Here is a 12,192-nt window from a genome sequence, read left to right on the forward strand (position 1 = left end):
GTTTCACTTCCTCTTTTCCTATCTGGATTCCTTTTACTTCTTTTTCTGCCCTGAATGCTGTGGCCAACACTTCCAAAACTATGTTGAATAGGAGTGGTGAGAGTGGGCACCTTTGTCTTGTTCCGCTTTGCTCATTTTTAAATTATGGACCTTTGGGGTTGAGTTTTAAGAGTTCTTTATATATTCTGGGTACTAAACCCTTATCAAATACATAATTTGTAAATATTTTCTCCCATTCTATAGATTGCCTTTCCACTTTCTTGATAATGTCCTTTGATGCACAGAAGTTTAAAATTTATATGAAGTCTTGTATGCTGTAACTTTGCTGAATTCATTTATTAGCTATAGCTTGTTTTTTTGGTAGATTCTTTGGCGTTGTCTATGTATAAACCCATGTCATCTAAACATAGCTTTACTTCTTCCTTTCCAATTTGGATGCCTTTTATTTTTCTTGTTCAGTTACTGTCTAGGACTTCGGTCTTATGTAGAATAGCAGTAGTAAAAGTATGAATCCTTTTTTGTTTGTTTGTTTCTGAGTTTAAGGGGAAAGATTTCAGTCTTTCGCTATTGAGTATGATACTAGCTGTGGATTTTTCATAGGTGCCCTTTACTATGTTAATGAAGTTATTTTCTTTTCCTGTTTTTTGGAATATTTGTTATGAAAAGATATTGAATTTTGTCAAATGACTTTTCTGCATCTATTGAAATGATCATGTAGTTTTATGCCTTTGTTCTATTAATGTGGTGTACTACATTGACTGATTTTCTTATGTGGAACTATTGTTGTGTTTCTGGGATAAACCCCCATGGTCATGGTGTATATAATCTTTTAAATGTGCTGTCGAAATTCAGTTTACTTCTGTCTTGTTGAGAATGTTTGTAACCATATTCAAAAAGGATATTAATTTTTTGGTATTTTTATTTCTTTTATCTTGTGGCACCTTTGTCTGCCGTCCACTTAATTTTAAATCTACACTTCAGAAGAATGAGCCAATCCTGCAATTCTGTGTTGACCATAGTAGTGCAAGACCAAGAATATTATCAGAAGAAATTTGAACCTTTTCTGAGAAGAAAAATCCATGGTTTATTTTCAGTGATATAAATTTGAAAGAGATTACCTTGTTCCTAAATTATAGTTGGCACTGAAAACTATGTTTTGCTAGGGCTCCATGATGGCTGGTTATTAGTGGAACACCAATTTGACTTTACAGCTCCCTAGGGTAGAGGGAATGTCAGGGTCCTGAGAAGGTAATAGGGTGGGCAACACAGGAGACAGGAAGTTGCTTAATAAGGAGTAAGTTTTCCATGACTTCCCTTTGTTTCCATCCACTTTCCAATTAGAGGAAAAAAGTTACCTTTATTTTCTGTTATTTTTTATTTCTCCAATAATGTATTTCTCTACATGACTATCTTCTTATTATGCTTCTTAGACATTTAGAAGCATGGGGTTAACAGCAAAAACTCACTGCCTTGTTATGTTTGCACTGATAGTTCAAGGATATTTTAACACTGACCAGCATCTATTCCTAATCTTCATTCAAAATGTTATTTTCCATCCAGTGTAGAGGGGAAATGGGCAGTGAGGAACAACTGCATGGGTTACACAGCAAGCTAGTAATAGAGTGAAGGTTGCAACAATTGTGCTCTTACCTACTTCCTTCTTCCTGTTTAGCCACCTTTTGCCAATCTTTTGTATTTACCAAAGTAAAAGCCTGATAAGGGCAAGAACGCCAGGGTTTGGTCAAGCCTAGAACAGTCTGTTGCAAAACAGGGAACCCATTTTGCCCTTACTGGCTGTGGCAGAAACCCTGTGTTAACAGCTACTGAGCTTTTCCCTTAGCTATTTGGTGTAGTCTCACTCATATGCTGTCATGTACCTTGGACATAGACAAAGCAGTGTCAGAACTAAAACTGCACAATGGCTAGAAACGGAGGTATGAGCATATTTGATAGAAAGAAGAAAAACCAGTCATTTGGCATTCTTCCTGTTAGCTTCTTTTCCCCTGGATGAAGGTCTGGTGTGTTGTAGCAGTTTTGTGAGTGCATGCTAAGTTGCTTCAGTTGTGTCTGACTCTAGTGACCCTATGGACTGTAGCCTGCCAGGCTCCTCTGTATATGGGATTCTCCAGGCAAGAACACTGGAGTGGATTGCCATGTCTTCTTCCAGGGAATCTTCCTGAACCAGGGATCCAACTCTCATCTCATGTTTTCTGCATTGGCAGTTGGGTTCTTTACCACTAGCACCACCTGGGAAGCCAGTAACAGTTTTGTAAGACTGACCAAATGATTAAGTACTTTCACTGTCTAAATTGTACTAATTAAGTGCAAATAGATGGCAGTGCTGGCTTGTTCCTTCAGCTTCACATTTTTAACATGCTTAGTGTCCTTGAAAGCGAGCTGTGAGACAGAGCTGTCAAAAGCCCACTGTCTCTATAGTCCTAGGAGTAGATGGAAGGAAGACTGGGAAGAAAGGGTGGTTGTTGCCAGACATGCAAACTGCAGAGCTGCAAGCCCAGGCACCTCCCTGACACTTTCACAAAGCTCTCTCTGAATTTCTAGGGAGACGAAACTACCAGCCTTGCCTCTGCAGTGAGTCATCTGCTGGGACTTTTCTTGGAGTTTGGGAACTGCAGGTGGGACCTAGAGACAGAGCTTCTAGGACAGGAGACTTGGCCATCCCAGGATCAGTTGCCCCTGGAAGTAGAGGAGTCCGGCTGATCTTGTGCCTGTGGAAGGATGACTGGCTAGGGTACCACAAGGATATTTCTTTTTTCAAAAATTTATCTATTTTTGGTTATGCTGGGTCTTCATCGGTGTGAGTACTTTCTCTAGTTGTAGTGAGCGGGAGCTACTCTTCATTTCAATGTGCTGGCTTCTCTTGTTGTGGAAAATGGGCTCTAGAGCATGTGGGCTTCAATAGCTGCAGTGCGTTGACTCAGTAATTGCAGCTCCTGGGCTCTAGAGCACAGGCTCAATGTTTGTGGCACACGGCCTTAACTGCTCTGAGGAATGTGGGATCAAACCCATATCTCCTGCATTGGCAGGCAGATTCTTCATGGCTAAGCCACCAGGGAAGCCACTGGGGAAGCCCTCACAAAGATATTTCTAAGTTATTAGGTTGAGCCATAGGAAATTGTCAATACTGAACCAGTTTGACCTTTGAAAATGGTGATCTCAGTTTAGCCTAAACTTTCAATAAGGAGAAAGCAAGCAAGAAACTGAAGCCCAAAGAATCCATTGCCTACAATAGTTTCAACTCAATCTACTGGAAGCAGAATATATTTTATAGAACATTAGTTTCTCAATTTACTTTTATTTTTGTCTAAAGTTCTGTTATGGTTTGAATTGTGTCCCCTGCCCCTAAAAAGGTATGGTGAAGTCCTAACCCTCCTAGTACCTCATAATGTGACCTTATTTGGAAATATGGTCTTTATAGAGGTAATCAAGTTAAAACTAGGTTGTTAGGGTGGACCCTACCAATATGACTGGTATCCATAAAAAGGGGAAACATGGACAGAGGGAAAATGATACAAAGACACACATGAGAATGCCGTTTGAAGGTGGAGTGATGCATCTACAAGCCAAAGGATGCATGAGGCAATCAGAAGCTAGGAGAAAGCATGGAATAGTCCCTTCCTTAGACCTTCAGAGGGAGCACAGCCTTGCTGATACCTTGATTTTGGATTTATAGTCTCCAGACCTATGAGACAATGAGTTTCTGTTGTTCTACGCCACCTAGTGTGTGGTACTTCATGATGGCAGCCCTAATGCTATGGTCTGAATGTTTGGGTTGCCCCATCCTGGGCTGGCCCAATTCATATGTTGAAGTCCTAATGCCCAATATGATGGTATCAGTAGGCAGGGCTTTTGGGAAGTGCTTAAGGTGAAGCCTTCAAGAATGTATTAGTGTCCTTGTAAAAAAGATCCAGAGAGATCTCCAGCTCCTTCCACCATGTAAGGACACAGTGAGAAGGTACCAGATACGAACTAGTAAGTGGGCCCACATCAGAAGGTGAACACAGTGGCATCCTGATCTGGGGACTTTCCATTTTAACTCATTGTAACTGTGAGCAATAAGTTTATGTTTTTCACAAGCTACTTGGCCTGTGGTATTTTGTTATAAAAGTCCAAATGGATTAAGACACTTAGGAAATGAATACAGGCTCCTTCCAGTGATGATAAACCATGCTACTGGTAAGAGACAATAACACAGTCTATGTTAAAATGGTACAGTAGTTTAATCCCTAGGCTCCAAGACAACAGAGGTGAAGGGTCTGATTCTATAGAAACTGGTTGTGTTTCCTACTGTTGCCTAGAGGATTTGTTTAGATACAACGAAGCTAGTTTTGTAATTTAAAATGCATACACCCACACACACACACACAGACATGTACCCACATATTTATTCCTTTCTACAGTTTTCTGGCATTTCCAAGTTTGGGGTAAAAGTTTCAGTATGAATTTTTCCTCCAGTCTGCAATGGATCAGACATGACGCCTGAGCAACCTTAAGGAGCCCATTCAGATTTTAGGAGAACCAGACACTCATCCTAAGGAGACAGAAAGAATTGCTGATACTCTCACAGGGAGTGTCTCTGTGTTAAAAAAGTTTGGAAGGTGGAAATGGAGCTCCTGGAATTGAATTCAAAAGACTTATTTAGGAAGGTCCGTGTTAGCAGGTTTTGCCTCATGGGGATTCAACAGTGGATGACAAGAGCAGTGCCTTACGCAGATGGGTATGGAATTCACCAGAAGCTCTTTTATGTTAAAAGAAGCTCTGTTCACTAGAAGCTTTTTTTTTCAGGATCCAGCTTTATAAATAAACCTAAACAAAATAGAAGGAGATGATTATAAGTCAACTGACTTTAACCTGATGAAACTTCTCTAAGTAGAAATATATATATATTTAATATATATAATAATAATATATATATATATAATATATATATAAATACACACAAAGAAAAGCACTTTGATTCATATTGGTACTCTTAGGATATCTGCGTACTCTTATTTTTCAGCTAAATTAAGAATCAACTTCTGACTATCACAATACTGTATTAGCATCTCCTGGGTAACCAAGTCGTCTGCCTCTTGGTCATTTCATGGTTCTTTACCACTTCCATTAGAGATAGTCAAAAAGGTGAAAGGAAGTGAAATTACAACTGAGTCATCTGGTACCTTTATGATACTGAAAGGTTTAGTGAGACAGGAAGCACAAATCACAGCCTGGAATGGGGTTTAAATTAACTGTGGATTCAAATTATTCATGATCTTCCTCCTGCTTCTTTTATCCATCATTCCTGCAAAAGCTTACACTTAAGGGAAATATGAATTTCTTAAACAAGACACAAAAGCATTCTCTGTAAAGGAAAAAAATTTAATAAATGTGACTATATTTACATCAAAAATTTCTGTTCATAAAAAGATAACATAGCAAATAAAAGGCAACTTACATATTCTAGGAGATATGTGCAGCTTATACAGTCAACAAAAAGATTAGTTTAATAAAAATATAGATAAAAATTCCTATAAACCGATTAAAAAAGTGAGAAAAAACAATAAAAGAGGTTGAACAAATAGGAATTTTGCAGAATGGGAGACAAATATGATTAATAAATATATCAGGAAAATGCATCTTAAGATCACACTGATATACCATTTTACAACCATTTGATTGGCAAAAATCAAGAAGCTTGATTTTATCAATTGCTGGAAAAGATAGGGATCAAGAGAATCTCTTCTGTTGCTGGTGGGAATGTAATTTGTACAGTTTGAGAAAATAATCTGTCATTCCTCTGTAAGGCTGAACACTCTTACACCCCACAACCCAGAAATTCCACTCCTAAGCACAGGCCAAGCTCTTGCCCATATATACCAGCAGAAGACATGAATAAGAATGTTCATAGTAGCCCCATTCATAACAGTCAGACTTCCACCATTAGAGGAGGAGATAAATTCGTTGCGTTACAGCACACAATGGAATATTATACTGCAGTAAATGAACAACCTACAGAAGCAACAACATGTGTGAACTTCAGTTACATGAAGCTGAGTGGGAAAAAAAAAAAATCAAATCCCAGAAAAGCACATACGGTACAATCTCTTTTCTACAAAGTTCAAAAACAAACACCCAAACAATATATTACTTAGGCACACATATATTCTGAATAAAACTTAAAAAGATAAGGTATAAAGGAATGAAAACCACAAAATTCGAGATCACAGTTACTTCTGAAGGAAAAATAGAAGGATGAGATGGGGAAAAGTAATTAAGTTGGGATATAATATTATTAAGATTCTGGTTCTTGTTTGATTGAAAATTTCAAGATGTTTGTTATTAAATTAGAAAAAATAAGTGCATTAGTGAATGAGTAAGTTAAAGATTACCTTTCATGTAAATACTAATAATGACTGTATATATCCTACATCAAGGATTCTGACTAACCCAAACATGTGAATCTGAGCTCCATTAAAATAAAAAGAAAAAAAAAAAAAAAAAAAGTATTGGATATCTAAATTAACTTTTCTAAGTCTGAAGCTATTGAAGATGTAGCTTCCAGGACCCACCACTTGCAAAGGCCCTGTGAGAGCTGACAATATACAAAGTTACTGATTACAACAGTATTTGCAAGAGCAAAAGACAATATCCATGTCCATATCTCCACCTCTGATCCAGGACCATAGGGTTCATTCTCATTTGCACTTTTTCCATATCTGGACTCCTCTGAAGTGAGAAGCCTGGTTCCCAGCCTGTGCAGATGCCACCGTTTCCCTGTGGGCTCTGAAACCCATGCAGCTCCCTACGTGAACTCTTTCCTTCCCCTACTTAGACTCAGACATCCCGTGCTGGGCCACCGCCCTGGGCCGACACCCTTTACTCCACTCAGGCTCCTAGACAGGGATGGGCTGTTGTAGTCATCCCTCCCCTTGACCCTGCCCTCACCCCTGAGCCTACCACGCCCTACCCCCACTCTCCCTAATAGCTTTAGAAATATTTAAGAAGAAAGCAAGGGGTGAAATGGAAGGAAGAAGAAAAAGGGAAGAGAATGGGAAGAACCTCTCTCTTTTTTCTACACTAATGATAGCATAAATACAGTCTCTGTCCTGTATCTTGTATTTTTCGCTCAGAATGTAGTAATGACATATAGCTCCATATCATACCAAAAGAGTTCCCTTATTCTTATTTGTTGTTTAATTGCTCAGTTGTGTCTGACTCTTTGTGACCCCATGGACTGTAGCCTTCCAGGTTTCTCTGTCCATGGGATTTCCCAGGCAAGAATGCTGGAGTTGGCTGCCATTTTCTTCCACAATAATTTTTATGGCACACACAATATAGTATATGGATGAACTGTAGTCTCTTTACCTAGTCTCCTATTGATAGATATCTATGTTTGGCCAATCTTTGACTAGGTCAAATAACACTGCATGGGTAGCACAAATACTAGGATTCTAGAGCAACCTTAGAGGCTTCCCAGGTGGCTCAGTGGTAAAGGATCTGCCTGCCAAGCAGGAGATGTGAGTTCAGTCCCTGGGTCAGGAAGATCCCCTGGAGAAGGAAACAGCAGCCTATTCCAGTATTCTTGCCTGGAGAATCCCATGGACAGAGGAGCCTGGCAGGGGGTCCATGGGGTCCCAATTGAGTCAGATAAGACTTAGCGACTAAACAACAACAGAGCAACTGTCCACAAGTTGTAATGTTGCACACATGTTAGTACACCTTTGGAATAAAATCCTGAAAATGGGTCAAAAGGCACATGACTATAATTTTGAGAGATACTGGCCAACAATGAATAACAATAGCTTGTTTTCTGCATGACAGGGAATTAAGAATTTCTGGGCATGCATGGGTTAAAAAACCAAACCAAACCAAACCAACCCCACCCTCTCCAAACAAAAAAACCCCAAATAGCTGAGACCAAACTTAAAATAGAAAGTGGCAACTTCTTACCTGTTGCCTCTGAGTATAGAGTCTTCTCATCAACACTCTGAACATTACAGGAAACAAACAATTTCCTCCCCTCAAGTTTATCAAGTTGGCTATTTATCACAACAACAGAACAAAGAGGGACAGGTCTGCAGAACAAAAAAGGAAAAAAAATCAGTTTTTATCAGATTTATGTAACACTGAGAGGTGATCAAGTGCATGACAGGGGTGGAAATTTCTGACACTTGAGTATCAGCGGGTACTGACTGTCTTAGATAAACTGCTCCTAAAGTGGGGCTGACATTACCAGCCACTCACGCTCCCTTGCTCCCAAGCACAACTGTGCTCAGGTGGCTCCTGGGCATCCAGTCCCAGCCTGCTGTTGTGGGTTATGTTCAAAGAGATCACCAGGGATTCCATCTCTGTGATGGCAGGAACTGTCCCATCTGAAGGGAGCTGAAATCCTTTAAAGAAATGAAAACAGGACCATGGAATGGTCCTAGTCAGCTTCTCTCATTTTCTCTGTCATAATCAAAATTTCTCACCCAATCCGCTTTAGAGTAACTGTTACTAGAAAGACATTGAATAACAAATTGCTGGTATTAGCTTAATGTGCTAAGTCAGAGCTGTCCAACAGGACTGTAAGTGATGACAGAAATGATGAGCCACAGCTGAGCTGTCCAGCATGGTTGCCAGAGATGGCTACTGAGCATTCAAAATATGGCTATTGTGAATTGAGAAACTAAATCTTTAAATTAGTTTAGTTTCAATTAATTTATATTTAAATTTATATAGCTATATGTGTCTACTGGCTACAGTCAACTCTGGGAATCTTAGAGATAAAGTGCTATAGTGAAAAACGTCTCTTTAAAGGTAAAATTTTAGTCGGTAGAAACACAAAGTAGAGAAGGGGGATGTGTTTTATGTTCCTATAGTACCATCATGTGGATGAAGGAACTACTCCATGTGGAAAGGAAATGAACACTCTAATTACCCTTCTGTCCAGTTTTTGCTCCCATTAGCTTCTCCTGAACTTCTTGATGAAAAAACTGAGCTTTGCCAATCCAGTATTTACTAAGACCTAGGGGACATTAGGTGTTCTTGCCTGTTCAGCATCTCCCTTTCCTACTAACATTGCTCCTTTTGTCTATCCATCTGTTCTACCTCTCACCACTCATCCACACACCAACACTCCCTTTTCTTTGGGGAATCAGTCCCATTTTTAACCCATGTATGTCAACTAGGGTTGACAGCTGACTCTTTTCCCCCACACTCCCTGACCATCCCCCTGCCCCCATAGTGACTGGTTGTGCATATGAGCATGAGCTGAGACTCTCAATCCTGGAACTTGTGCTGGAGCCCTTGGGGCTGGGTTCTTTTTCTGCTTGAGTTGCTAGGCTTGCAAGATACAAGCCTGCCTGTTAGCTGTGGTACTAAATTGGGAAAGGCTACCCAAAGATAGAGAAGATCTAAAGGAAAGTGTGACTGAGACACAGGCACAGATTCCTAATGGCATCATTGAATGCCTGCACCCAGACATACCTGTCTTCTCCACCATGCAAGCCAATATGTTCCTTTTTTCCTTGAGCTATTGTGAATGAAGAGGTCTGTCCCTTAGAATGAAAAGTTCCTTGTTTAATAAGAGAAAGTAAGAGAAAGGAGAAGTAGAAAATAATATAACTGTTTATAGAATATAATTTTCTTAATGCAACTAATATTTAGGCACAGATAAGCTTGATTGGCATAAAAAACAGGCTTCATATCATTATATTTATCCAGTTTTATTAGACAACTTACTTAGATGTGTGTTAGAAGCAAAAAGAAAGATAATAGATGTACAAGCAAATTTTAAAAATAAAAGAGAAAACACATACACAATAGGCTTAAAAAGCTAAACGGTGAATCTGACAAATAGATCAAGAAAACAGAGCATAAATAAATAAAGCAGAAAAAAAAAAAAAAAAGAAAAACATCTACGTCTGCTTTATTGACTATGCCAAAGCCTTTGACTGTGTGGATCACAACAAACTGTGGAAAATTCTTAAAGAGATGGGAATGCCAGACCACCTGATTGGCCTCCTGAGAAATCTGTATGCAGGTCAGGAAGCAACAGTTAGAACTTGACATGGAACAACAGACTGGTTCCAAATTGGGGAAGGAGTACGTCAAGGCTGTATACTGTCACCCTGCTTATTTAACTTATATGCAGAGTACATCATGTGAAATGCTGGGCTGGATGAAGCACAAGCTGAAATCAAGATTGCTGCGAGAAATAGCAAAAACCTCAGATATGTAGATGACACCACCCTTATGGCAGAAAGCGAAGAAGAAGTAAAGTGCCTCTTGATGAAAGTGAAAGAGGAGAGTGAAAACTTGACTTAAAACTCAACATTCAGAAAACTAAGATCATGGCATCTGGTCCTATCACTTCATGGCAAACAGATGGGGAAACAATGGAAACAGTGACAGACTTAATCTTTTGGGCTCCAAAATCACTGCAGATGGTGACTGCAGTCATGAAATTAAAAGATGCTTACTCCTTGGAAGAAAAGTGTATGACCAACCTAGATAGCATATTAAAAAGCAGAGACATTACTTTGCCAACAAAGGTCCATCTAGTCAAGCCTATGGTTTTTCTGGCAGTCATGTATGGATGTGAGAGTTGGACTATAAAGAAAGCTGAGTGCCAAAGAATTGATTCTTTTCAACTGTGGTATTGGAGAAGACTCTTGACAGTCCCTTGGACTGCAAGGAGATCCAACCAGTCCAACCTAAAGGAAATCAGTCCTGAATATTCATTGGAAGGACTCATGTTGAAGCCGAAACTCCAATACTTTGGCTACCTGATGCGAAGAATTGACTTATTTGAAAAGACCCTGATACTGGGAAAGATTGAAGGCAGGAGGCAAAGAGGATGAGAGGATGAGATGGTTGGAAGGTATCATCGACTCAATGGACATGAGTTTGAGTAAACTCTGGGAGATGGTGATGGACAGGGAGGCCTGGCATGCTGCAGTCTATGGGGTTGCAAAGAGTTGGACACAACTGAGCGACTGAACTGAACTTAACTGCAAGGGGAAAAGAACTGTAGAAAAAGCAAACAAAGGAATAAATGTAGAAAAATAGTTATAGGTTTAAAAAATGAAAAATTGAAATTAGAAAAAGAGAAAAGAAAAAAAAAAAAGGAAAACTCCCCAGAACTGCAAAAGCCCAATGTAGAGGCAGAGGTTTAAAACAACAATAAAAAATGCAACTGAGGGGAAAAAAAAAAGCTCAGAAGCTTAATTAGATTTCATAATGCCAATAAAATTGACAACTGCAAGAGGGAGAAAAAAAAAAGGAAAAAAAAATCCAAAAGAATCTACAGAACAAGTCAAAACATAAGAATAATAAATGCTTTTCTTGAGTCATTGGTGTCAAGAGTTCCTTCCCCCTCTGGGGGTCACAGTCCGCCTCACCTCCCCAGGATGCCCTCCAACACTGTGCTGATCTCTGGACCTGCTGTGGGGGCAGCTCAGATTCTAATCTGGTCCTACTCCTGTGTGTTCTCGCCTCCAATGTTTACAGTTGTCAGAAATAGTGCATTTTCTTTTGTGGGAGCTCTCAGTGTCTTTTTATATACTCCATAGACACAGAGTCTGCCTAGTTGATTGTGTGGATTTAATCTGCAGCTTGTAGAGCTGGTGGGAAGGTTTTGGGTCTTCTTCTGTAGCCACACTGCCTCCGGGTTTCAACTGTGGTTTTATTTCCACCTCTACATTTGGGTCATCCACTGGGGTTTGCTCCTGAGGCTGCCCTGGAGGACTTGGGTTTCCCCTGTGAGGGCCAGGTGTGAAGATGGTGCAGCTGCTTGGGTCACAGGGGTTCTGGCAGCACCAGGCACTCACAGGAGTTGGTGGCTAGGGCAGATGGAAATGTAGTGCTCTAGAAGGGTATGGCAACCAGTATTGGCCAATATGCCCCAGTATTCTTGGTTGGAGAACCCCCCTGACAGAGAAGCCTGGTAGGCCACAGTCCACAGGGTCGCAAAGTGTTGGACAGGACCGAAGCAACCCTCTGCACACAGATGCAAGACTTTTTTTGTCTGTGGCAGCTCTGCCCCAGTGAGAGTTGAGTGTGAAGGTGGCGCAGCTGCTTGGCTTGCGGGGACCCTGGCAGCGCCAAGTGTGCAGGGACATGAACTGCCTCCACCACAGGAGTTATGGCACTCTCAAAGTCTTTTTTCGAGCCTCTTGTAGCTGGCGATCAGAAGGCCTCTTTGGCCAG

At 40.2% G+C, this 12,192-nt stretch overlaps 1 protein-coding gene and 1 long non-coding RNA gene across 3 annotated transcripts in view; one reads left to right on the forward strand and one right to left on the reverse strand.

Moving 5' to 3' along the window:
* LOC139035128 (uncharacterized) overlaps positions 1-12,192 on the forward strand; it is a 238,080-nt gene that overhangs the window by 95,946 nt on the left and 129,942 nt on the right. The window lies entirely within an intron of this gene.
* THEM4 (thioesterase superfamily member 4) overlaps positions 4,390-12,192 on the reverse strand; it is a 34,153-nt gene continuing 26,350 nt past the window's right edge. For both annotated transcript variants that reach the window (XM_070467350.1, XM_020874397.2), the window contains exons 5-6: positions 7,951-8,075; positions 4,390-4,824 (exon numbers count right to left, since the gene is read on the reverse strand). In XM_070467350.1, the coding sequence (XP_070323451.1) occupies positions 4,784-4,824; positions 7,951-8,075 (166 nt within the window). In that variant the 3' untranslated portion in view covers positions 4,390-4,783. The remainder of the gene's footprint in view (positions 4,825-7,950; positions 8,076-12,192) is intronic.

Source organism: Odocoileus virginianus, chromosome 5 (genome assembly GCF_023699985.2).
Source record: "Odocoileus virginianus isolate 20LAN1187 ecotype Illinois chromosome 5, Ovbor_1.2, whole genome shotgun sequence".
Classification (NCBI taxonomy): Eukaryota; Metazoa; Chordata; class Mammalia; order Artiodactyla; family Cervidae; genus Odocoileus; species Odocoileus virginianus.